Genomic DNA, 27967 nt, shown 5'->3' with positions numbered 1-27967 from the left:
CCCGCAGCTTTAGATTTGTTCCAATTCTTGGAATAAGAAAAAGATAAAAAGGTATACATTAATCCGAGATTGAAGTTAATTCTCATAGCGGTAGAGAAATGGATACTCTGTCAAAAAAAAAAGTCAAACTGCACAGAACAAACCCCGATTCTTGAACTCTCTTACAGAAGCCTGGCTTTTAGCCGGTCAACTTGCAAATTTTTTGTAAGAACGGAATTTGCGCATTTACGTTTATCTCGCAAATGAATTCAAGAATCGGGTCAATCGGGGGGGGGCCCCTGCCGGATGATCGAACGTCTTCCAGCCACGCTGTTGGACGGAGGTGACGCACGCGCGGAAGGCGCGGGAGAGATCCCGCTTTCTGCGGGAACGCAAAACACGAACACACCACAAAATTCGGATCTCGTGGGGCGCACGCAGCACGCACGCACATTTGCCCGATTTGCCGCGGAGAACCCGAGAACCGACCGTGTGCGACACTGCGACGTCAACAGAGAGACGCGAGTTCGAAACGGGCCGGGAACCGGGAAGAGCCGCGATCCGCGATCCCCGATCGCGTCACGTTGCGAGTCACGTGCGAGCGTCGTCGCTGCGGTTCGCACGGATCATTTTTGCGAACTATACGAACGGTAAGTGTCGCTCGATTCACGTGCGAATCCGTCGGCCGTTTCGCACGATATGCGCCGCAACTCCGCCGCGACACCGCTGCTCCGTTTGTCGGATTAAATCGCGGGACACGGAGGCAAATATACGCCTCGACGCCGCTGTTTGCGATTGGTCAGACCTTTACAAACGCGATTATCTCGGCGGATGTGCAAACGTCAACGCGTCTCTGTCTGCCCGACAAACATTTTAATCTTCGTTGCAGGTTGCAGCTCGCTAGGAAAAACGTACGTCGAGCGACGGCGCACATCGTCGCTTATTAACACTGTTAACACGGACGCTCGGAGGAGGGACGCTTCGTAAACGTCGTTGGAAAAGAAGAAACACTCGCGTGAGAGAGAAGGACCTGTAAGATTGAGAGAGCAAAACTGCTCGCGCTTAGCTCGCACACACGTCTCTCTAGTAGTATTTATTTCTCTCGCACTTGTTTGTGTATGACATTAACTTTAACCGATTGACGTATAATTAATTAATGCGATTAATGATTAATGTGAGGTAATATGGTAAGTTTCAGTACGTGGGACGCGGGTGTCTGACGTAAGAACGGTGAAACAGGTGTTTGTTTTATCAATGAAACCGGATCTGACATGTCTTACACTGAACTGGAACATGGTTACCAAGTAAATTCTTTTTATATAAAATCCGTCCGAAGACGCGAGAGAGATTGCACCGCGCTCCGCGCGTTGACCCGGTGCCTAACGAGGGGTTTGTTCGCAGGGTCTCAAGAATGCGAGCAGACCGATGTTCTACATAGGAGACATAAATACGGTCCAGCCGTCTGTTATTTCGTCGATCTATCGTTCGTCGAAAAGAGTAAGTTTTGGGATTGTTGTTTCACCGCTGTTGAAATACACGTGGTTGCGAGCGTCCACGATGTTGCACGAGGCACAGTTGGAAATCTATCCTTCAGTTTCCTAACCGGAGCACATACTATGCACACATGAAATTTTTATAGGTATAAAAGCACACTTTTCCTTCTTTTTTCAAGTTCTATTCTTGTTAGATACGATATACGAGTAATTTTCTCGATCGCGCATCTGGTTGTTGATTGTATGAAATACTATGAAACCGCGATTCACATCTGATGAGGTATCACAGAAATAGAAAAGCAACACGACAGCACGAACAGAGCCACGTGGTATTTGTGACGATCGATTGTTATCCGAGAAACGGATTGATTTGAGATTAACGAAACGGCAATGTTATCTCGTGTTTACGTCACGAAAATGACAAGCGTGCACGTGTCGAACAGCGTGTTTAGAGAAAGATAGCGTACGTTCGAACGGAGGTTAGAAATCTATATTAGGAATACGTTTACGATATATGTTACGTAGATATTTTCTCGCGTATATTTAAAAATACGCACGATCCACGTTTCCTTATTTGCAATGTACCTGCCCCTTGCAACGGTGGAAATGTACGAACAGTTATGTAAACACAGTCGATACATTTTATACGCATCAAACGGCCGCTAAGTAAATGTTGAAACTCTTGTTGGTCGGTTGATTGCTAGTACCTAGATAATCGAGAGACATACCCTTTTATTACGTAATCAGCTTTTAAAGGAGCCAAATCAATCGACACGAGCATTTGCGACGCACATTAGTAAATGTTTCTGCATAGTGGAGTGTAGGAATGCAAGTCGGTGAAAGAGTAGGATAAATTCTGTGTTTTTTTTTCTCCTCATGATGTTTGGCCAGACAGGGATTTATCTCATTATGAGGCACGTTATCCAAGCACGAATGGTACGCACTACGCACATGATACAGCAGTTAAATTTTCTATCGATGCATGTGCAACGCAAACATTTGATCGTTCCGTTTGCCCCGCGTGGAAATACGTTTGTTAACATTCATCGTCAGCCAATTATAACAGTGCTAATATTGACCGAATTATAAATTGCTTCTATAATCGTGCCTGATAACATTATTACAACAGGTAACTGCCTGCGAGTTCATTCAGAAGGTATTCGCCGCTCGTTAACAGTGTATGAATTCAGGCTAACAATTACGCATTGTTAGAATCTAAGTCACTCTACAATTTAACGCTATGTTAGGTTCTTTTGGTGGTACATGAATATGCTGTCGAAAACATATCTGAATTCTAGTTACAATGTGATAATGTTCAAGTGACAGTGATTTGAAAATAGAACTGATAATTCTTCCTTTATCTTTCTATAATCGTGATATGTTAACTGCAATCACACTTCGAGCGATTGATATTGAAAACATATCAATTAAATCGTTGCTTATCAGAACAGGAGACATCAGAATTTGTGGAATTTTTAATTCTTGAAGATACATGACAATGATTTTTATTCCCAAGGTAAAAGTGCGCGTGTACATGTATGTGATTAATGAAATATATATTGTGATACTCTAACAAGAAGGTGGTTTTAAAATTAACCCCGTCAGCAGTTCGTCATTATATATTCATATCAAGACAACTGCGTGTGCATATATTTTATACATATATTTCATGATCATAGGAATAACAATCATAATCAAAAAGAAATAATAAATATTCACGGAATCGTACGTAATGATAAAGATTTATATCTTCAATTGAACGCTAGCGGGTACCGTATAGTTTTCTGTGATAACTCATCGGATATTTTTAATCAGATAAAAATCTGCTGTCACAAGTACTTTTTCTATTCGTTTATTTATGTTATAAATAATAGGAAATGAGGGGATAGATTCCACTACATTTCTTCAGCTTGTTATAATACTTTTTCTTCTTTTTTTTGTTATATTAATCTCAAATCTTTTCTAAATCTTTCATTGCAGTGATTAACAACTAGCTCGTGCTTCGGTTTGCTTGTCGCTGCATGACCGGTATTGCATTTCTCATTGAGTCTGGATTGTAGTGAAGTAGTAAATGGTAAAAACGGAATAAACAGAAATAAGTGAAAATATAAACGTGTAGATTAATGAAAACTTCACACTGAATCACGAATTTAAAAAGATAGCGTGATTTTTCATCTTCCAATTTACATATTTTCACGCTTCGTTGCTTGATATGTATTACCTTTCTATGTAGGCAATAACATATGCGATCAACGTATAACTTACTTATCAAAAGATCAAACTAAAGAGTATAATGAGTAATCTTACGAGAGTTCGCGATGAAAATTGTCCTGCTGACGACAAGCCTAGATTTCTATCCTGCCTAAAGGCATACTGGGTGAGCACTATTTAGCTTGAAGATTTTACGATCTTCCTCACTGCTTGTTATATAGCGGAGTTTAGAAGTCACGTTCATTTTTAAAAACTGTAAAAGTCAGGCTGTGACGTTCTTTCACTTGAAGAAAAAAAATGTGTGTGGTAGTGAATTTAATTTTATATTATATGTATAGAAGTTTTTTTTATTGAAATGTTTATTATTTTCTACTTATTAGTATTGCATTTATTATCAAGATGTGACTTGCCTACACGGTGTATCCTCTTGAATAGCTATCACTGATCGTTTATTTTACTTTCTAGCCCGAATTATCAGAAGGCAACCAAGATGACGCTTATATGGGCGGGAGTGATGTGGAAGGAGAGGGAAAGCAAGTCCTGGTTGGGATATGCGCAATGGCGAAGAAGTCGCAGAGTAAACCGATGAAAGAGATTTTGACAAGGCTCGAGGAATTCGAGTATATAAAAATTATCGTCTTTCCAGAAGAAGTGATATTAAAGGTGATATATATCCGTGTTATGAAGCTATGCTATGCTTCTGTATTACAAAATTTATATCTTTTGCATTTGCTCTTTACAGGAACCTGTAGAAAATTGGCCTGTGGTCGACTGCTTGATAAGTTTCCATAGTAAAGGATTTCCCCTTGATAAAGCTATAAATTATGCGAGTTTACGTAAACCGTTTATTATTAATCACCTCCCAATGCAGTACGACATTCAGGTAGACTTTTAAAAAATATTACAAAATATTAATATATTTTTCTATATGTACCCTCTACGTACTAATGTAAATTGCCGTAGGACCGAAGAAGAGTTTATGCTATACTGGAGAGCGAAGGTATCGAAATTCCACGGTATGCCGTTCTCGACAGAGATTCGCCAGATCCGAAACGTGAGTTGCAAAATTTATTTGCACTGTTCGTAAATGCGTCGTAAATATCTCCCGCGATTCAGTTAAGAAATCAAATAGCTATGTACTCGATTGAGTTTAGGACACTCATATGTTACTTGTGTTGTTTATCATATATTACTTGTGTGTTAATCTTTACATATAGAGAATATAGACTGCATTTTAGAACACGAATTGGTGGAGTCGGAGGATCACGTGGAAGTAAACGGCATTACTTTCAACAAACCATTCGTGGAAAAACCAGTATCTGCCGAAGATCATAATATCTATATTTACTATCCTACTTCGGCTGGAGGAGGAAGTCAGAGATTATTTAGAAAGGTATATATATTATTTTTCTTGAAAGTAATATATGATCCTTCATATAAGATTTAGGAAGCAAGCGTTGTTTTCTTAAATTGAAAAAAATTTTAAAACGAATACTTAACGAATATCTGTTCCTGTTCATTACACAGATAGGTAGTCGTAGTAGCGTATATTCTCCAGAATCTCGCGTTCGCAAGAGTGGTTCTTATATCTATGAAGATTTTATGCCTACCGATGGCACTGACGTTAAAGTCTATACCGTGGGACCTGATTACGCTCACGCCGAGGCGAGGAAGAGTCCCGCCCTCGACGGCAAAGTCGAGAGAGATTCGGAGGGCAAGGAAATTCGTTATCCAGTGATATTGAACAATGCCGAAAAACTCATTAGTAGAAAAGTGTGTTTGGCCTTTAAGCAAACGGTGTGCGGCTTCGATTTATTAAGGTATGTGATTGTATATTCGCATGCAATGCAACTAGCACGACTGTAAGAAATTAAATCTACTTTTTTCAATAAAAAACTTTTTTTATAAACAATGAACGTTGTTGTCCGTTGAAAAGATGCGTTTCTTTTATGTAACATTTATTTTGAACATATCTGTATAACATTACTAAGACATACTAGTGCATTACATGTCGACGCAATACAACTGTCGATGTGGTTATCAGTGTTACTTTAGAGCGCATATCGCGTTACACATTCAATAGCCTTGAGTTTCGTTACAACATCCATGAACTGACTTCAGTCGGAAAACAGATATTGACACGGCCGTGAATGTATTTGCGGCTTACATAAGTAGCTGAAAGTCAAGTGCAATTAATACAGCGAGCGTGGTTCTGGTTACAGAGCAAACGGCCAATCGTTCGTGTGCGACGTGAATGGATTTAGTTTTGTAAAGAACTCGAACAAGTATTATGATGACTGTGCCAAGATTTTGGGGAATATGATACTCAGGGAACTGGCTCCCACCTTGCATATTCCGTGGAGCGTTCCTTTTCAACTGGACGATCCTCCTATTGTGCCAACTACATTCGGCAAAATGTGAGTCTAATCGCAAGTGGCAATTAACATATGAGCAATTAACCTATGAGCGTTCTTAATATTGAAGCATGTTTTTTAATCGTTATTAACTACTTCGATACTTATCCAGGATGGAGTTGCGCTGTGTCGTAGCAGTTATTAGACATGGCGATAGAACCCCAAAACAGAAGATGAAAGTAGAAGTACGTCATCCGAAGTGAGTGAACAAAATCTTATACATTTTCTTTCATGTAAGAACATTGCGAATTAATATACATATATAATATCTCGCAGATTTTTTGAGATATTTGCAAAGTACGATGGTTATAAGCACGGTCACGTAAAACTAAAGCGCCCTAAACAGTTGCAAGAGATTCTCGATACAGCACGTAGTCTACTAACGGAGATACAGCATCGTGCGGCGGGACCCGAGTTGGAAGAAAAACAAGGGAAACTGGAGCAACTCAAGAGTGTCTTAGAAATGTATGTAGCGATAAGCAAAATAGTCTACTACTTTAATGAATTAAATTAATCATGATATAATGTTATTGTATAGTTGAGCAAATTTGTAAAAAGATTATTAACTATATTGTAGGTATGGGCATTTCTCTGGCATAAATCGTAAAGTCCAATTGAAGTATCAACCGCGAGGACGGCCGCGGGGAAGTTCTTCCGACGACGGTAGCGATCTTAGTATGCTTCGTTTACTTTTTCACTATTTTATACAATATATACATATCGAACATATATTTTTAGGGATATATATTTAGTGGATATGTATACATATATAATATATTTAACAAACAAAAAAGATATATTTTAGAAAATTGTGTATCTGAAGAAATGCACGTATCTCTCTCTCTCTCTTCACTCTTTCTTTTTCAGATCGATTAGGAGAACCGTCTCTAGTCTTGATATTGAAATGGGGCGGAGAACTGACGCCGGCTGGACGTATTCAAGCGGAAGAATTAGGACGCATATTCCGCTGCATGTACCCCGGTGGTCAAGGTAGACACCTTAGTGGTTCGTATCTTATGTTCATATGCTTGCCATGCTCGCTTTTAAGTTTCTACACAGTATCGGAGATCGTTTTTGTAATAATTTCCCTCTATTAGTTAAACTTGGTCTGGGTTTACCCCAGTGATATATACGAACTACATAATCTGAAAACCTCTGGGCTTTCGATTTACGAATTGTATTTTGAGAACGCTATATTGTACAAGTTGCAAAACTATTGGACGGCTTAAAAATTGGCGCACTAAGATTGGATTGTATTCTTCCATGATTTATATCGTTATATCTTGTACCATGTGAGACATAAAAAGCTACATTAGATTAATATCGAATTTGTACGAGAGTAACGGCCAGTGTAGCAAACACTGTAGCACTAACAACCATATTGGCAATCATATTGTAACTGGTAGTTAATAGTGAGATGTAGTAATGTTACACTCAAAGAGAGTCACAGATAGCATAATTTATCTCAAATGTTATTTCAGAGGAAGAATCAGAGGTGTTACCAAACCACGGTAACCTTTTATTTACGATCAACGCTTATTACATAGTTCTCTGTAGATTGTTGTCCTTAGAAAATAGTGATGTTATACGGTCGTCGGCGCTAACAGTAAGAGTACACTTGCACATTTTGTATCTCTTTATTTGAACGATTTCCCGAGTTGCCACTCGACTCAGCGGAGACGAGCTGTTGTCGGCAATTTGGGAAGAGCATGGTTTTAGCGTACACCACACTCACCATTTGCCACACGCTTTTTCTATGCTAATGTTACGTTTTAGTTAATTTTGTTCTTAATGGCACTACAACATGTGAAGTGTAAATTTCTTTTATATACAAGCTGTTATGCACGTACACTTTGTACAATATGTTTTCTTCGAAATGTAATTTTTCATTAAAATACCAGCAGAGGAGTTTCAAGGTAACTCTAAAGCATTTAGAGACATGAAAAACTTTTTGCAGTACCTTCCGCGCGTTGTGACACGATATACAACGTTAATTAACGTCATTAATCCCGATTAATGCAATTTTTATGACACGCAATCTTTATCGCGATGATCTCGATACTAGAGCATAGGTCATCTCGACAACTGTTTTTCTTTTGGAGTAATCTCTAAATTGTTCCGTTGTCGTTGTGTTCTACGATTATGATAGCTGTGTCTCGAGGAATCCCGTCGTTGTGTTGATATTATTCCCCCTTGTGTAAACGTAGGTGAATACGCAGGTGCGCAAGGATTGGGTTTGTTACGCCTGCACTCCACGTTCCGGCACGACTTGAAAATCTACGCTAGCGACGAGGGACGTGTTCAAATGACCGCGGCGGCTTTTGCGAAAGGGCTGCTCGCGTTGGAGGGAGAGCTGACACCTATCTTGGTGCAGATGGTGAAGAGCGCGAATACCAATGGCCTTCTGGACAACGACTGCGATAGTAGCAAATATCAGAATATGTGAGTAGAGGATCTTCATCGAACGCCTGAATTGTAACTTTTGCCTCACGGTAAGCGATATTATATTTGTAACTACAGGGTGAAAACGCGCTTGCACGAGCTGCTGCAGCAGGACAGAGAATTTACTCGCGAGGATCGAGAACAGATCAATCCGGGAAATGCACTGAGCATCAACAACGCTTTAGACTTCGTCAAGAATCCGGTTCGATGCTGCCAGCACGTTCACTCTCTCATCCAAAAGCTTCTGGACATCGTGCGTATCAAGAAGGAAGACGCGAAGACGAAGGACACGATACTCTATCATGGCGAAACGTGGGAACTGATGGGACGTCGCTGGGGAAAGATAGAAAAAGACTTCTGCACGAAGAACAAACGTTTTGACATATCTAAAATACCTGACATTTATGATTGCATAAAGTACGACCTGCAGCACAACAATCATACGTTGCAATTCGAACACGCGGAAGAATTGTACACGTACGCTAAATCTTTAGCGGATATAGTAATTCCTCAGGTATCATTTCTTTTCGCCGCTAATTCTATCAACATTTTACTTTTTTATAAGTGAATTACGTTACATATTAATGCATAGGAATATGGCTTGACGGTACAAGAGAAGCTGACTATCGGTCAGGGTATATGCACGCCTTTGCTGAAAAAAATACGGGCTGATCTGCAACGAAATATCGAAGAATCTGAGGAAACTGTCAATAGGCTTAACCCTAGGTACAACATTTGAGTTCTACTTGTAAAGAGTTTTCTTCTCTAATTGAGATCTTTTTAATAATTATACGATAATCGTTAATGATCCATAGATATTCCCATGGTGTTTCGAGCCCGGGGCGCCATGTACGTACGAGGCTGTACTTTACAAGCGAGAGTCATGTACATTCCTTGCTAACCGTGCTGCGTTACGGTGGTTTACTCGATGTAAGCGAAATATACGTTATACACGTTATAGCTGGAAAAAATAATCTCCTACGCTGTCTTGTAATTTCTTATGTATGCGATCCGCAGGTGGTGAAAGACGAGCAGTGGCGACGCGCGATGGAATATGTCAGTATGGTCTCCGAGTTGAACTACATGTCGCAAATTGTTGTTATGTTGTACGAGGATCCAACCAAGGATCCAAGCAGCGAGGAACGTTTTCATGTTGAGTTACACTTTAGTCCTGGCGTTAACTGCTGCGTGCAGAAGAATCTGCCGCCCGGTCCCGGATTCAGACCACACTCGCGCAATGAGAGCAGCCACAATGTGGTAAGACTTTCAATTATCCGCTATGATACGCTAACAATCATACAAATTAAATGAACTTTGCCGGTCTTTCTTTTTCAGGGAGAGTGCGGTTCCGGTCAGGATACTAGTTCACAATGTAGCACCCGGATAGAGGAGGAAGATGCGGAATTGGGTATCATCGAGGACGATGTAATAAGTCTTACGGCGCAGGCTGTGAGTAGAGTTTTGCTTATTAATCGCAGTTAAATTTTTAGCAAATATATAGTTATGTATATATATATATAGGCTCTATAATTTAAAAAAATTAAAACTTGATACGGGCAATAAGAGCCAAGTATGACGTTTAACCGCTAAAATTTACGAAACGTTCGTAATTTTCGTAATTGACATGTATCTTATTGCCCGTATCAAGTTTTAATTTTTTTTCAAATATATACTTTTTTTCTGTTCTCAAAATTCTCTCTTAAATAGTAACACAATGCGATAGGCAAAAATTTGCTTTCAGGATACGCCTCCGCCATTAATGGAAACGGATACTGTGGACTCTATGCTAGACAGTCCGACGACCAGTCGTGGGATCGACATGATGGATCTAGATCCGAATATGATGGACGAACCGTACGATAGTGGATTCTTACAAGGCTCGGCACCGATTCCAATTAGGTCTGCTATTCGCTTGTTAATCTGATTTGCATTGAGTATTTTTCTATGCAAATATTTATCATCTTGATAAAATAATACGTTAAGAATGGAAGTTTTATTTTGTGTTGCAATATATGTGCAGCGCCAGAACTGTGGCCGGGCATGAGGCTGCTAGGCTTGGCAGCCAATTGGCGGCGAGTCAACGACAACGGCGAAGCAGAGAGGCAGGGAGCATCGTGGAACCGCGCGCGCGAAGCTACGATCATCAGCGGCAGGAGAAGCCCGAGAAAGGTAAGTGCGCTTTGATGTGCAAGTTATCTGTATCGGTGAGCAGATTTATGCTGAAGTAAGTGTGAAGGATGTCGCCGATAAACGAGCGATATTTGAACGATGATGTAACATTAACAAACCAATCTGTTCTTGTTGTATATGCGTGCATACACACGGGTATACGGAATGTGTATGACGATATGTAAGACGTGTACGGTATCCTTAACACGTTAATGGTTTGTGCATGATTATAATTATTGATTATTATTGGTCTTCTTTACACACTGATACACCACTTTAATGGTATTAACAGTTATCGACATTTATAGTATATATGAATGCTATATATGAGAATGCCGTATATCCTTCCTCCCAAATTGTATAATAGCTTCACATCACGAAATTTATATTTTATCACGATAAATCCTATTTCCCTCGCACACAAGTAGTGATTAACGAAAGATATATCGATATTTAAACCGTGCTTGGTATTCGATATTTTAACTTAACGAATAGATGGTTCGATATAGATTGCCGTGCAATTTTTACAATTTGAAATTAGAAATATTTACGATATTTATAGAAGTATTACTGTATTTCTCTGAATTTCGAGGTAAAATCACACTGTTACACACACCACACACACACATTTGCAGATTTGATATTTTGTTATCTAAACAAGAGCAGATATTCGAACACCGTGAATTTATATCATTTTTACGGAATATCGCAGATGAATGGGATTTGAATTGTGCGCGATAATGATAGTATGGTATTTGTCTTCTTTTCGAAGAATATACCGATTTGCAGGAACGCGCGCAAATATATGATGACGTTTAATATATATTATGTTAACGTTATAATATATGTTATGTTAACGTTAAAGGAATCGGGCTATTAGAGCTTTTAGGGGCTAATTACTGGCAATTGAGCTGATGGTGGAATGTCGTCATAATTCACAATGCTCCCTTCTGTGTTCTACTGTTCTCTTTTTGTAGCTGCGGACAAGCTGCAGTATCAGAGCTTGGACGCGGTCAACAAAGAAGGTATGTTTGTACCGTCTACCAATTTTTACAGAATAATTCTTCAAGATAATGCACACGTAAACTTTCGGACGATACTTTACGCATATCCTTCTTATTTTTGCCCGTAATCGAGTAGATCCGTTCTACCCACGTATATTTTTTTCTCTTTATTTGGATACTAAATGTATCTTTTTTTTATACCCGTAGAGAAACTCTTATGCACATGTTGCAATGAAATAATTCCGTCGATCGATATTAGCGTGCACAGTTACGCTGCGATGAAATCTCGTATCAGCCGTAGCGCAACTCTGGATCTCAGAGTAAAGCAGACAATTCCGCGGATCTTTAATTTTCGTTGCAATTAAAATGTGCATAGTTGTTGGACCGATATATATATATATATATCAGTACCCGGAATGCGCTTATGCACATCGTCGTACTACGAAGTGCTGATTGAAGTGACTGCTGACTCTCACACCCTACACCTTATACCTCGTAACTATAGTCTCTAGTCTCATCCCTTCCTCAGTTAATGTATATTTTGCCCGTGTTAATTTTTCACGATATGTTGCGACTTGTAATCTGTATTTGTTGATTTTCGTTACTTTTACTTTAATCAGTTATACAAATCGCACGTACTGTATAGAGAAAAGATTGGTCTTTTCTTTTTTTTTTTTTTGTTGTTTTTAATGGCTGGATCTCCAGAACCACGCCAGACGAAGTGCGAACCACGGTCTGGGTTGATCTATCCGGAAAAAAAAACGTCTAATATGTCTTGTTTCATGTAATACAGCCGAGAGATGTGTATTTTGCCAATGCCAGGGTAGGAAGCGGTGATTCCAGTTGAAATAACTCTTTGCTCAGCGATAGTTGTGCGCGTGGAAGCCAACTAATCAAGTATCGGCGACTGTCTGGGCCACACACGCATACACCGTGGTGTGGTCCATTCAGCTGCCCACCCGAATCCTCGATCCCGAGATCATCATTCCCAAAATGGAACTCGCAAGCGTCTTCATTGTCATCGAGCCTTCTTTCGGGGAGTTTCACGTGCATTACGCCATATACGTTCATCGCATACGTTCATTACGTTCAGGGTGTCATCGAATTTCATATCATTGAGTCTTTCGGACGACAATAATAATCGCTCATTGATTATTCACTGCCTCTTTTTTTTTGTACTCGCATATCATTTCATTTTGTTGGTTCATCGTCATCGTCATTTCCATCTTTCGTCGTCGCCACTTTCATCGATCGCGCCGACCTTCTCGTCTTCGAATAGGTAGCTCGCGAAGCATGTAACATCTTCACCTCGCTCCTCTTCTCCATTCTTCACGCATAATTCATAACAATAGTCGAAAGGAAAAAGGGACTCGGACCCAAGAGAAGCATCGTATCTATCCGCTATATCATTACGGTCGTGTACTAATGCCGTTCGAGTTTCGGCACCCTAACAAATGTTAATGTACGAGGCTGTCTATATATGTAAAAAAAAATCGTGTGGTTTGGTTGGCTTACTGGTTGCATGGCTATCGTGTGCCACGGTTGTTGTGTGGTGTGCGTACTCGTGATTCCGACATACTCGCTAAGTTGCGCGCAAAGGGTCGAAGGTATCTACTCTATCCTTAATTTACTTTATTTCTTTCTCGACGAATCTTTAAACACCGAAGCCAGTAAAATGTAATATTCCTTTAAAGTATATTATTCATTTAATAACAATACGAGATTAACTTGTTTTCTATGTGTGTTCAATATTTACGTATTTGATATAATACATTATAGTAATATTTATTTATATTCTACTCTATAAGTATTGTAAAAATAATTATAATAGACTTTAAGAGGTCTTTACGCTGACGATTTTTATCGCGGGTGTTACGGAGATTGTTTTATTTTTCGTACATAATTTTTTTAATTGCTCTCAATTTCAGTAATACGAGAAAAGCGTGAAAGCAAAGTATATCGCGAAGTCATTTTTTACATCGGTGATCACTGGATAAAACGTTCGATTTTGTTTTTATCGCGAGGCGAGAGCAGCGGTTCAAAGATTCGTCCCTTACGTTTCTTTAGCAAAATGGGTTTTTTAATCGGCTCTTTCTCTCTTTTGTTTTCTTTTCTCTCTCCCTCCCCTCACTACACCGTCATACCGAATGCTGCACCGTACCCTGCCGTCACCCTTCTGATAACGCTATCACACCTGGATCTATGTGCCTGCGCATTTCGCACCCTCCCTACGCATCGCACCGTACCGCACCGCACCGCACCGCAACGCAACTCGCTATCAGCCGCGGGACCAACTCCGGTGGAGCCTCGCGGCGAGGAACGCACGTGGAAACCGGCGACACTGCTGCAGTCGTACAGCTCGCCGGAGCTGCCGGTTTCGCCGGACGAGAGCTTCGCTTCCTCGTGCTCGCTTCGCAATGCGCGCAACGATAGACAGCTATCCGCCAATCCTTGCTCGTTGCCCGACCCGTCGTTCGCGACCGTCAGCGGCCTGCCGGAGCGGACTATCACCAGGCACCGTGGCCGCGGCAGAAAGTACGAACGCTCGCGCTCCGAAGTGACCTTGCTTCCATCCGTCGAACTCTGCGGTGAGTTCAGGGGGTAACGACAGAGATGCAACGCGGACCGACGGAGAGGTCGTCGCACATGTCGGGGTGGCACGCGGAGGAATCTGGTCCAGTCCTGGTATCAATGTCGATGAAAATTCTGTTGATAATGAAACAGTAAGGGAATAAGTAAATGTTACCATCTGGTTTATTGATTACTATCTGATGGCGACCGAGACTATCTTCGTTCGTAAATCGGTAAGTAACGTTTCAGATGTAACGTTTCGTCCTCTCTTTTTGTTGGTGATTTCTCTTATTGGCATTGACACACGAGTCGGATGTGACCAGATTGCCTCTTTTCCATATGCTACTCCGGAGTTCCTGCGACCTCAATGCCGGATGTTGGAAATCTCGATTCACGAGACCAATACGAAATTGATCTCACGTGAATCGCCGCATTGTTCTCACCGTATTCCGAATCTGTCGAAATTATAACGTCCCATTTTTCGGGCAAAGGAATTACATAATTAACACGGTGAGCCGAAGGAGACCAGAATTGTAAAAAAAAAGGGAGATAATCAAGGGACCATTTTTTTACCGTAATTAGTGCAACAAATTAGTCCGGCACTCGCAAAGTTTAATTCTTTAGCAATACGTGTTACTGATTTCTTCAATTATGTAGCTTGATATTCTTTTTTTCGAAGGAAGACCAACACTAATTTCTGTTTCCTAATATGGATTATTCCCACTAATCGAGGTTCATTGAGAGACTCGACTGATCTTCTGCCTCTTAAAATATGTTTTCAGAAAGAGGCAGGGAATCAGTTGAGGATTAAGCGTAGCAACTAACATTCGTGGGAATAGTCCTATGCTCACCGATTCGCTTTGCTCGTTATCTCTCTGTCGTCTCTTTCTCTCTGATTATTATTAAATGTCCCTCTTCTTCACCTTAAAACGCGAGCATAAATGCAAGCACGGGCACGAGCACGAGCACGAGTCTGTGATAGATTCTAGAGCTTCACAGCCGATCTCTGCCGGCTTTTAATATAAGGGGACATACTGTTTATTATATAACAAAATGTTTACGACATTCACCGTTATCACTACCACATCGATACCGATCCACGAGACTAATCATCATCACTGTCCGGAGTGTCTATATCAGCGTCTGAGTTCCCTCCCCCCGTCCGTCCAGACACCCCGTGTCCAGGCCTCATTCCTCTTCTCCACCCCTAGACTCGCGATCGCGGATCATTCAACCTGATCCTACCTGCACAGCAAGGCGCCACCGTCACAGTATCTCCGGACAGATGAGTTATTTCAAGCTGTTGGGCTACAACGTCAGCAAGAAGCTAACTGGCTCGGCTAACAGTCTCTTCAGCACGGCGGTGATAAGCGGCTCTTCGAGCGCGCCGAACCTAAAGGACATGGTCCCACCTCACGCGTCTGCGGTCGCTGGTATTTTATATATCTAATTATTTAATAAGTAACGAGTAAAAGAGTTCAACGCGGTTGATGCGCAAGTTAATTTTATATCGATCTTTAATAACTGCTGGGATATATAATTATAAATCGCTTCTACTAATGATCCTAGTTTATTATAGGATTAGCTTGTTTTACTTGGATTTTCCCACGGAAAATCACGCTATTTTTAGACCACTCAATTTTGATCAGTTACTCACTTATTTCTTGTCAAAGAATATGAGATCATTTTGATTTAATTGTTACCGCATCGCTAAAAATTGCTTAAAGTAGAGCCGAAAACGTCCGATTTATATTATATAGTTATTGGATCGATATAACATATCGATTAACTTACGTACCGCATCATCAACGCTGAAGGCCCCTTTTTATTTGGCAGTTATTAATTTCATTATCTCTCTCTCTCTCTCTCTCTCTCTCTCTCTCTCTCTCTCTCTCTCTCTCTCTCTCTCTCTCTCTCTCTCTCTCTCTCTCTCTCTCTCTCTCTCTCTCTCTCTCTCTCTCTCTCTCTCTCTCTCTCTCTCTCTCTCTCTCTCTCTCTCTCTTCGAGAGAGTTCTTTATTATCCAATTATTTATCCAATTATTAGAATACAATTATTTAATTACACGTACTATATATAATAAAATGATCTAGGTGAATAAGTTAAAATAATGAAGAATATTTATAATTAGTACATTTATTCTATAGCGATAGAAGGTTTCGGCGGAGTACCCCCCATCAGACCCTTGGAAACTCTGCATAATGCGTTATCGCTACGTCAACTGGATTCCTTCTTGGATATGATGACCATGGCGCCGTTGTACAGGACTCCGGCCTCGTCGCCGCCTAAGTCATCGCCGGCCGGATCGACGCACGAGTCGCTCAATCCACCCCTTGTCCACGCCGGGATCAGTCGCGAGTACCACTCTTCTGACACAGAAGCTGTCAGGTACCATAAAAAATGACATAAGGCATGCTCGTGAGTATTAAGTTCTTCTCCTGTGCGCCAAGTAAGATCGCTTCCAAACTTATTCCGAGTGTGTTGTATCCTGTTACATCTTTTTCCGCTGACCGTATTAAATAATTTATTTAATTTTGTAATTCTCCATTGCTAAAAACTTGAGTACGCGAGCTGTGATTGTTTGACTTCTGGTGCATTATCGCGTTACCACCCCGCACAGGTACATTATGCCGACACCGATACTGTATAAGCCCCTTGGCGAAGCAGAAACGTGTGACACCAGGAATCTACCGTCACCTACCAGTCCGAACAGTGCGTATCTACCCTATCTGGCTGTGATAGCAATATCACATTTATTTAAAAAATCTTTTATGTATCACTTAGGCACAGGATGGAGTAGCGAGCCGCAGTCTTTTCTGTCCGAGCCATCGTCACCTGCGCCAACATCGACAGGCGAATGCAGTATGTCTATAAGCTTAATTAGCAACGAGAGGTGAGTCTCAAATGTCTTGAAGTGCATAAATTTGATCTATTTCTTTTTTTGTACTTCCTTTCCTTTCATGTTGAATTAATATGAATGGTAGTGATAATTAATATGATAAAACTGGTTTGGTTATTTACACTCTATAGTTCTAAATTTACTAAATATATCATTTTGTAGTTATATTTTAGTTGGTTTACTTATAATTTACGTATTTCTCTCTAACTCTCTATATCTAATTACGGTGTACGTTGGAATGTTAGTAGTGTGGTAGAAATAACACCTATCCATTCACAGTGCTCAACTCTTTATCGCGCCGAAATTCTCCCCGACTTGCCTGGACGTCGACTTTAACGAATTTTGTATTCGTCTCGATCAAGAGAATCGAGAAAGTCGCGGCAGCGTCTCATATACGGATTATTACAGCAACGAGGACGGTCAGATACGCAAAATAACGCAAATACCGCAAGTGATACAGTCAGGTGCTAGCGGTGTGCAAACAAAGCTCGTGTGTGGCGATGATCTTCCCTGTGACAACATCGACGAGGACGAGGATCACACGTTGACTTTAAAACAGAGCGAAGAGCAAAAGAAACAGGATGTTAAATCAATATTCGAACCGAGGGACGACGTTAATTCAGCGAAACTAAGCGGCAGCTACAAGAAGATCGGGCGGTAGGCAAAAAAAATCCGGTTTTACACAATATATAATATATGAAGTGACGTTTACCGATATTTATCAGCGGCGTCGTTTGCTTATTTTAGTTTCCTCGTGGAAAGCACGGATATATCGCACGGCGACGTCCGAATTAAGGACACCGACAACGCCGGTACTTCCGACAAAACTCCGACGAAACTCTCTACCTCTCAGAAATCCGACTCCTCGAGCGCGGATAAATCCATCGCGGAAAGGGTAAAGAAGGATTCTAAAAAGGGCGGCGGCTTGCACATTGGTTCTCAAAAGCGAAAGAACTTTTCTCGTTCGCAGAGCGTCACGACGCCGAAACTGGTCGCGCCGAAAACCGAACAACAGACTTTCAGTTACTCGAGACAGAGCTCGTTCTCGACCATGTCGGATGCGGATCTGGAAAGTTGGAAAGTGAGCGCGGATCCGACGCATTCCTCGGGAACGAGCCAGCAGGAAGAGCCTATACTCACTGTAGCCGGCAGTCTCACGGATAGCTGTAACGTCACCGTGGGCTTCGACATTAAAGAGGAGGAAAAGAAATAGATATTCGATCGTAAATTTTAATTTACTCTGATAGTTTTTTTCGACACCCACGTGATATTAGATCTATTCTTACGACGTAGAATTTTACGAAGAATTTTAGAAAGGGTAGTTTCCTAGCACGAAAAGTATTAGAACACAGCAAGTATTAAGCAGGACTGGAGAGTCATTTTAATGTTTCATAGCATTGTCCATTAAGGCTGATAAAAGTATACAACCAGGACCAGTCGTTTAGAGAGAATTATAATAGCGGAACTTTTAAACCCCCTCTCCTTCCAATCCTTATGGCATTATATAAATGAGATATTAAATCAAACAAAGACAATTTATTCTTGTTTTAGCTCGAGAAATATCTCGAGAAAGTGATTAATCTCTCTAAATCACTTTGCGACTTAAAAAAAATATATTTTATCAATACAGGTAGAATAATTACGATAGCTTACTTGAAATGATGTAACGGTAGAGTTAGAACTTTACGGGTCTTTTCTATTAAAAAGATCAACGAACTACTCGACTGATAATAGTGGGAGAAAAAAATTAATCCTTTTACTTACATATCATCTCTGTGCGCTTTGATTAATTTTTAATTTTGATTCAACATGTATTCATATTATTTGGATATACACACATTCTATGTATTTATATTACTAATATTTTTTTGTGAGAGTCCATATTAAAAAAAATTAAGAATCGAGAATTTTTAGCCAACAAGAAGCAGCTTGATGTTATGTTTTCGATCGTTTATCATTTTAAGATTCTTAGAAAACGATTTTTCCGAAATAATATTCCCCAGGATCATCGTTGTTGACTGTGAATCGGTATTACGCGCGTAGAAGATTACCTCTTTCCTAAAGAGATTACTACAGATGTACAAACGCGATGTAGATAAAGATAGCCATTATGTGTGCTTCAATTAAGTATAAGGATGACTAAATAGAGGAACAGAAGTGAAAAAAAAAAAAAATACATGTAATTACGAATGTTGAGACCACCTAAGAAGAAATGTATATTATTAAATTTTGTTCTTCTCTTTTTAACTAAATTGCAATAGTTTTTTAAATTAGTATATAGCCAGATATTCTTGAAGTTACCGAATGCACGAGACTGAAGACGCTACGTACGCTAGCTTAATGCGTGTCAAGTGACAACGAAAATATCTCTCAGAGATCTTACTTCGTATGACATAGTCGAGAATATTGCGTTCTTTACATTTTTTTTCCGTATAGTGATATAAGTACTGGAGAGGAAGATTTTATCCGAGCCAAAGAAAATATCCCAGTTAAGGCGATATGACTACGCTTGAAGTTGCACGAAGGAACATTCCCTCTATTGGCTTATGGCTTCGTATTGTGAATCAGTAACGGAAAATACGTAATAGTTATTAATTGCAGATTAACCATACTTGTAAAATAGTAAGCAGCGTGCTCATAGATACGAAAAATATGTACGTACATATATATATATATATATATATATATATATATATAATACATATATATATATATATATGTTACAAATTTTAATAAAACAATCCGGAACGAAACTGTTTTTGAGGGTTTATTTTTCCTAATATTCTTAAGTTAATAATTAAACTGAGCGAGCTTGATTACAAAGAAAGCTTATAATATGCCTTGCCAGATGTCTCTTATTTTTTTTTTTTTTTTTAATAACGTTGCAGGGATAACTGGGCAACTGTCTCATCGATGATTTTACGGCGATTTTATTTTTGATAATCCTTCCTGTCTATAATTGGCTTCAAAATTAAACCAACAGCGCAGAGTCAATTTGCGATTTTGACGGACACGTGCGCGCCTTTTTCGTCCGTTCGAGGGACAGCCAGCATATTGTTCACGAGCGAGAGTGCGGTCTGAGGGGTGCGCTCTACCCCCTGAATCAATTAAATAGATATTAGCCGTGTCACTTGACGCGGCGAGAGCGAGAGACCGACCCTTACAACGAGCGCGTATAAACATCGCGCGTTTCCGCGTGTCAAATCGGATCTCGTGTTTACCCTCCCCCGAGGTGACTTCGACGGGGGGTTGCATAAAGTTATTAGTTATCCCTCGGCGCATCCCCCTTTCGTCTCGCGACATTTCCGCGTCCCGGGAACGCTCTAATTACGTCGCGCGAGTAGCGTATGATTTATCCCCCTCCCCGCCATATTTTTTTTCGCCCCCGAAACCCCTCTGGTATTTTCGCCTCGCAGTAGCGCGACGCCGACAAATTGTTTTCCGATTGTCGTTTTGAGTGCAGATTTATCGTCTGGATAGCCGAACGCGTTACGATATTCTTGGAGTTAAAATTAATGTCTCGGTCGAGAGATTTATGTTTATGTAAAACTATTTTGTTCATAAAAGAATATATATACTAAGAGAGATATTAAGAAATTTATGTATCTCAAATAAATAAATTGAATGGTTATGCATGAGCATTCGTTGTATACTGAAGCATGAATGTTTCTGGATTGGCATAAGTAAACCTCTTTTCTACATTTTGCGAATATTTGCCCTTTTCTTGGTAGAAAGTACCTTGAAACTTCTTTCTAGAACACATCGCTTTGACCGAGTCTTTTTAAAAATCTGAGAAAATTAATCTGTTACATATATAATTTATATATTTATACTCTATCTTTTAAAATAAAATTTATAATTTATACATTTATATCTTCAAATTCTGAAAGGGTTGACTGAAAATTTCACAGCAGAACCGATTTTATAATTATGTCGCGACGAAATATCGTACGAACAAATATGACGAGTTCGAAGCGCGAAGAAAAGTATTATGCGCGTAAACGTAATATCATTCAAAATATTTGATAAAGGGAATCCGTATGGAACTGTAGGCGTAAGAGTAGAGAACGACGTGGATGTTTAATACTACCCTCTGCTGTAATATGAACTATATACATAACTGCAAGCTGACGCCCCGGATCGATGTTCCAGGCGTCGGCGCCGGTGAGCTCTAGCTCTTTCCGCCGTCATTTTCTGGAGCGACCGATATGATACGAGATACGATATATAAAATCAAACGCGAAATTAAATTTTATTCGCACATTTCGCAGAAGAAAAACGGGCCAGGTGGAAGTTCACGTCGAGAGAGAAATTAGAAAAATCCACATTAAAATTAAATGACATTCTTCACTCCGTTGTTTCTTATTCCCGGATTTTTATTGTAATTTTCACGAAGAGCGCCTTATAAATATATATTTATTACAAAATCGCTTCGGAACTGAGATTTCATCGGAAAGCCGCTGTTTACCGCATCATTTTCCAGTTCTAGTTATATACGACATTGCTTGCTCAAAGTTTTGTTATTATTGTATTGTTGTTATGTACTATTACTTATTATTTACTCTCTACTCGAAGTTTAATTCATGGAACGTAAATTATTCATTTCTTACTCTTAGAAGTCGTCTCTGTCTATCTTATCAGTTTGAACCACTATATTTTTAATAATAAATAATAAGTCACAATATTTAATTACATGTAGTATGAATATAAGGAAAAATGAAAAGAAATATGATTAAAATTGATATTGTATCTGATCTTTGTTAAGAAACAATCTACGCTAAATCTTTCCCCGAAATTCCGTTCGCAGCACCCTGTACTACCCTCTACGTCACGAAAATAGGGCGATTTCTAGCAAGTTCACGGGAATAAACGGGATAATCGGAGCGAGTCGCGTAAACGCCGCGCCGTCCTTCGGATTTCGCACGTGTTCGTCCGATCCGATTTTGATGCGTCGCTAACAATGCACCCCCGACCCCGTTGCATCGTCGCCCACAACGGGGTCACGCCTATGAGCAAAATTATAGGATTTCGTCACGGATCTTTCCAGACTTTCCTGACGCTTATTACGCGGATTCGTCGCGGAAATCCCTCGAGCAGTTGCGATGAGAGGGTGATCTAACGCGAGAAACCGACGCACGTAGGAAAAAAATAGAAGTCAATTAATATCGCAACGCATAATATAAATTAATATTTAACGATATGATATGGTATACGTTAAGAAACATGTATTCAGGTACAAATTAATGTTAAGTGTTATTAAACGTAATAATGGTTTAATGTTAATTAGATAGATCTCTATAAGAATCGATCTATTTTATTTTAACTACGTTCTCAATCAGAATAATCCCGTAAAACGTCGCATGCAATACTCGCATGCAATAAGAGAAATCTCATTAGAATAGATATTGAATTTAGATGAGATTAAAATTCTCATTTTCAACTTTAAATCTTAACAAACGACAAAGTATACACGCGTACTCTGGAGCTGTAAACACATACTATTTCAAAAAGCAGCAATTATAAAAATAAAAATAAAATAAAATTATTCGAGATGTAGAATAGAGTATAAAGCATATATTTTTTCCGAACAGCTCCGTGACACAAAACTTTGTTACTCTTTATTTGTTGTTTTATATAGTCTTAAATCCATTCTTTCACACACATATATATATGTACTTAATCTTTACAAATCTAAATGCAAATTTTTTAACAATTTGTATTTTATCGTTAAATATTGATAAGTCAGTAACAATACATTGCAATATTAATTTTGATCACGTTTTTTTTAATTTTTTTCCCTTCGAAGTGTATATTAAATATTGTGACCCATTGAAAATATAGCGGCTCAAATTAATTATTTGTGTACGTATAAGTGGAATTTTCAGAATAAAAATCAAATTCGTTATTTGTGAGTTGGAAGTTTAAAGTACGAAAGCATATTCTGTGCAGATTATGAATTATTCGAAAATTTTTAGGTGACGAGTTTTAATATTTAGCTCGTAATGTATCATTTTATCAACATTGTCGACGTAAACTGAAATCAATCAATCAAGGTTTCATTAAGATAAGGCAACGAACTTTTAACTTCTTTATATAATTCCTCTATCTCTGCAGATTCTCACGATAGCTCAATATATTTTTCTCCGAAAAAAAAAAGACTAATGAAGAAGACGAAAAATCCGGCCAACACATTGAATAAAACTAATGCTTTATGGCTTGTTTATTACAAACTATAAATTTAACATAAGATCAATATAAAATCAATTTAATGCGCGGATGAAGGTGCGATAGAAATTTTCATACGTTTCTTTTCTTTTCCTCATTTATCACTTCTACATATCACTCATTTCCTACAACAATAACATAACTGAAAAATTAGAATTTTTAACTTGTTTGCAAAAAATAATGCGGGAATTCAATACACTGAATGAAGAGCTAATACCTATAGTTAGATCTTTTTATTCTTCTAATCTCAATTATTACACCAAAATCACATTTAAAAATAATATTACAAAATTTTAATAAATTCAAAACATTCAAATTCATTTTCCGAAAAACTTAATTTTTTGAGTTACGTTATATTGCTGCAATTTAATTATTCGTATACACACGGTGAATTTCTTTATCTGGTATTGCGATACCGGTTTCGACATTTACCGAGATCCTCGTTAAGTCCTGATTACATATTGATGTGAGAAAAAGGAAAAATCAAAACAAAAAATTCTTATCGTACATACATATTGGCTTTGCATTATATTTATAGTCCAAATAACGCATCCTTATTCGCCAGGCCGAAAAGCTCGATTTTAGCGTTGTTCAGTTCCTGTCCATCGCTTCCATCTTACAATCTTTCGGTCGATACCCGAGATCTGCTCTCGCGGCACCGGTAGGCCGCGTCGCGGTAAGCACCGCCCAACGGGGATACGAGGGGTACGAGGGGGCCCCCAATGTCGTGGCTGCGTCGCGGCGCACGCGTCTCGCGATGAGCGATCCGCGCGCATTCGGTGATCACGAAGGGGGCGGTTACCCCCGAAGGGGGGAGGTGTCCACGAAATTTCCGAAAATGCACTATCCCGGTGAAGGGTTCTCAGAAGAACGGGACGCTTGGGCCCCGAAACGTCGCAGGACGTCGTCCGAGTGTCGTCGCGCGCGATTACCCCTCTTTTTTTTAATTTTTTTCCATCCTCTGTAAGCGAGTGAGTCAAGCACGCTGGTGGTATCCGCTCGTCGCTGGACAGGAAGCGGGATATGAGCTACACCGAACCGCTGTGGGAGATCAATGGAAATCAAGCACCAGTGAGTTCCGCACGACACGATTCACGGTGTCACTAACTTATTAATTGTAAAAAAACAGAAGAGAGGGAAGGCGATCGTTATCGGCATGTTTTCGCTGTCGATTTGACTATAATTAAATTATAAATGAACCGAAAAATACTGCCTGTGTGATAAGCGGAGCAGAGTGATTAACGCACATATCGCCAATAATCAAGTGAGATATACAGGATCAGATTACAATTGCAATTCGATGTGATGCATTTTAATAATTAACAGTTAATTAAGCCGAAATTGAAAGTGACTTCGATCAAACTCCGATTATCTCAATCGGTGATTAATCTATCTAGCTAATACTGGAAGATTGGATTAATTCGATTAAAGTTAAACGAAGTTCATAAAGGTGTCTGATACATTTCACGCGAATATCGCAAGGTACAAGGATATTTAAAAAAATTTCCTGATTGTGTATTCATAATTTAAAAGATTTATGATATTATATAATAGTTATTATATTATAATAACATGTAAAAAAATATCTCTTAATTATTTTTGATACGATTAGAAAATAAATTATAATATTTATATTTTAAATGTAACTTTATTTCTAATTATGTATAATCTATTAGAAGCGCTGTAGATATGTTCCGGATTCTCAGACGAAATCTTATGTATTTTTTGAAACCTGCATGTAACAGGTAATCGCGGCGGAGATGTCGCAGTACGTCGGCAGTGAGATTGCCAGCTACCCGATGTGGGACAGTTCCGTTTTGTACCAGGCACAGCCGCCTGCTCATCCGCACGTAAACGAGCACGGATTGTACAGGCAACCTTGCGCGTTGTTGCACCAAAGGTAATTCATTCCACGAAGCTGACGTGGAACTGTCCACAAGAGAGAGTCGAAAGGTAAAGGGATATTTAGAAGAAGATTTATTAATTCTTACAGAAAGTTTGGTTGTGGTTTTATTGTCATTCTCGCCCCTATCTCTTCAGAAGCCAGAAGCATCTATGCATTTAACGTCCAACACTTAACAATTAAGCTTTCGAATTTTGTTCTGAAAGAAGGATTTTGGTCCGGTGCAAAATTATTTCTGTATACTACGTAGGAAAACGGCCACAACAAAATTTCTGCAAGAATGATTAATTTCTCTTTTTTACTTTCCAAGAATCCCTTTACCTTTTGACTTTTCCTCTGCATATCCGGTTAGAATGATATTATTTTTTATCTGTTGAGCTTTCACGAATGCGCGTGAAAGGTCCTCAATACACCGATTATCATATTGAAATCATATGATAAAATTGTGTATAAAATTCTGAAATTTTCAGTCGTTATACGCCGAACGGCCGTTCGCCAAATTTGCCATCGTCGACGACGAAGAAACCAAGACGTCGAGTGGCGACAGTATCACAGAGGAGAGCCGCGAATATCCGAGAGAGACGTAGGATGTTCAATTTGAATGAGGCCTTCGACAAACTCCGCAGGAAAGTAAGTACTTTTATTTTAAAAATAAAACATTTAAGTTATATTGAACGTGTATTTCTATATTATATTGTGTTTAGTCTATATATCCATAAATTATCAAATCTTGTCAAATTTAATTATATATTTTAAATATTAACAAATTTTAGCTTAAATAAAATAGCTCATTTTTAAAGAGAAGATATAAAAAGCTTTTTAAAACTAAATGTAAAAAATAGAAATTATTAAAATAAAATAATAATTTAATTATACAAATAAATTGATCGTGATAAAATTAAAATAATTGTAGTTATGATGAAAAGTAAAGTTACTACAAGTAAAATTTATAAAAATTCAATTTTTACTTAAAAATATATAGTATATAATATAGTGTACATAATATTGATATAATATAGATAAAATTTTATTTTTTAATTATACAAATTAATATTTTTTATAATAAAAAAAGTGAGTTTTTTCTTCCCGTTTCTGATTCGTTAATCCAATCATTTCTCGTGTCCAGGTACCAACATTCGCCTACGAGAAACGGCTCTCAAGAATCGAAACATTGCGTCTAGCGATCACGTACATCGCCTTCATGGGTGAACTACTCGGTATCGAGCCAAGTAGTCCAAAACCGGAGTACATACCACGGGAGTACTATTTACCGAATTGAATCTCTTTCTCCCCTTTTGGACGATTAACGAGGCGCTCATGAACCTATGCAAGTCAATGTCTTATTGGCGAAAAACTTCTAGTCGGCGAAATCCAGTCTTCCATTATTGATTAGTATTATAGCGTTAAGTATCGAAATGTAATTTAACACACGTTCGTATATAGCACATTCTTCCACAATATTACTCGATCCTTATTTTCGTCTTACTACTCCATTAATTTTTTCGATACTATCACTATTCGACGTTGTTCAGAAAACACTATGTACGAAAGGAATGGAAAAATAGTATATTAAAATTCTAATGAATTTGTCGCGTCCCTCAAAACATGTTCTAGTATCGAAAGGATTAAATTCTCAATCAAACCTTTTCTCTTATCATGCAGACAATAATCTTGTAACGCTTTATCGTGTCGATTATTGCAAATCTCTTACGATTAAAAGGGATGATTGCAATATTAAAGGATAAAATTAAGCTCCATTGTCGTTTATTCTTCGTAAATACACGCTGTATATTATAAGATGGCGTTGAACTGCAGCAAAATAAAAAAAAAAATTTACAAAACTTTGATTTTGAGAACTTCAGTGTTGAGAAAGTTAATCGGCAAACGATGGGAATCTCATACATATCGAATTTGTAAAATTAAGAAATTATACTTCTCCGATACTTGTTGATAAGAATATATTCATTGCGACCCGTACTTGGCTTTGTTAATGCAATGCAACCCCATCTTACATCGCTGCTATTTTTTATTTTAATAATATAATTGCTGAATGTATATATATACTATTTGCCGCTGATTACGAAAACTGAGGAAATAAATAAGTGTCAAAATAAGTTAAAATAAAGATTTAAATGATAATATTATATCTGGCATTCTGCGAGAATTTTACGTTTGTACTTGGACCCTGAAAATAATCTGAAATTGCTTATCACCCTAAATTTTCAATCAGAAAACCATAAAATTTTGAGACTGTATTACTTTTATATAAAATATAATTAATTTTTGTAAAATTGCACGGCAATATTGGATATATCTTTACACTATATTAAGGCATCTTTATGCGTCTATAATATGTATATGTATAACGTGATTTTGTGCATTTAAAAATGCGTTCCAAAGTACGTGAACAAATTCATTTAATGCAAGTGTTTATTATTTAATTGAATTCGGAATCGCGATCATTCAATTTTCCATCTTTTATACGAAATTAAAGTTTACTTCAACGGCAATACGCGACTGAAGGGAACGAACTGTACGAAGAGGAACTCTGCACGTGCATCGCTCGATAGCGGTGGAACCTGCGCGAGATAACCCTTCGATTTACTCGACGTCGGCAAATATACCCTTTCTTATCAACCCTGCGTTGACAGAACGGTA

At 38.7% G+C, this 27967-nt stretch overlaps 2 protein-coding genes across 15 annotated transcripts; both read left to right on the top strand.

Moving 5' to 3' along the window:
• Positions 1-344: 344 nt before the first annotated feature.
• Positions 345-19424, top strand: L(1)g0196 (inositol hexakisphosphate and diphosphoinositol-pentakisphosphate kinase). 14 transcript variants are annotated; one of them, XM_077412850.1, is made up of 32 exons: positions 356-629; positions 869-1011; positions 1172-1283; positions 1381-1476; positions 4149-4346; positions 4426-4566; positions 4647-4737; positions 4901-5076; positions 5211-5503; positions 5906-6100; positions 6210-6296; positions 6374-6562; positions 6675-6772; positions 6965-7102; positions 7579-7608; positions 8305-8539; positions 8618-9053; positions 9132-9265; positions 9355-9469; positions 9557-9796; positions 9875-9988; positions 10263-10438; positions 10560-10708; positions 11686-11733; positions 13995-14300; positions 15495-15716; positions 16430-16670; positions 16903-16994; positions 17067-17175; positions 17461-17838; positions 17929-18076; positions 18152-19424. In XM_077412850.1, exons 3-32 carry the CDS (start codon positions 1251-1253, stop codon positions 18392-18394), a joined length of 5151 nt encoding a protein of 1716 aa, XP_077268976.1. In that variant the 5' UTR covers positions 356-629; positions 869-1011; positions 1172-1250; the 3' UTR covers positions 18395-19424. The 14 variants fall into 14 exon arrangements, 13 of the variants coding, with proteins under 13 accessions (XP_077268972.1, XP_077268976.1, XP_077268973.1 ...); XM_077412846.1 differs by having other exon boundaries at positions 355-629; positions 17929-19424; XM_077412847.1 differs by having other exon boundaries at positions 4910-5076; positions 10281-10438; positions 17929-19424.
• Positions 19425-23766: 4342 nt separating this feature from the next.
• Positions 23767-27453, top strand: LOC143901000 (protein Fer3). The gene is made up of 4 exons (XM_077412867.1): positions 23767-24477; positions 25152-25306; positions 25780-25939; positions 26436-27453. Exons 1-4 carry the CDS (start codon positions 24430-24432, stop codon positions 26586-26588), a joined length of 516 nt encoding a protein of 171 aa, XP_077268993.1. The 5' UTR covers positions 23767-24429; the 3' UTR covers positions 26589-27453.
• The last annotated feature ends 514 nt before the right edge of the window (positions 27454-27967 follow it).

The sequence above is a fragment of the Temnothorax americanus genome, unplaced genomic scaffold (assembly GCF_048541705.1).
Source record: "Temnothorax americanus isolate GAGA-0224 unplaced genomic scaffold, ASM4854170v1 Scaffold31, whole genome shotgun sequence".
Taxonomy (NCBI): Eukaryota; Metazoa; Arthropoda; class Insecta; order Hymenoptera; family Formicidae; genus Temnothorax; species Temnothorax americanus.
This window is presented reverse-complemented; position numbering and strand designations above follow the sequence as displayed.

Coding starts and splice junctions, on each gene's coding strand:
- LOC143901000 (XM_077412867.1), top strand. CDS start 24,430: ATGAGCTACACCGAACCGCTGTGGGAGATCAATGGAAATCAAGCACCA. Junction 24,478..25,151: donor TCAATGGAAATCAAGCACCA/GTGAGTTCCGCA, acceptor TGCATGTAACAG/GTAATCGCGGCGGAGATGTC. Junction 25,307..25,779: donor TGCGCGTTGTTGCACCAAAG/GTAATTCATTCC, acceptor TGAAATTTTCAG/TCGTTATACGCCGAACGGCC.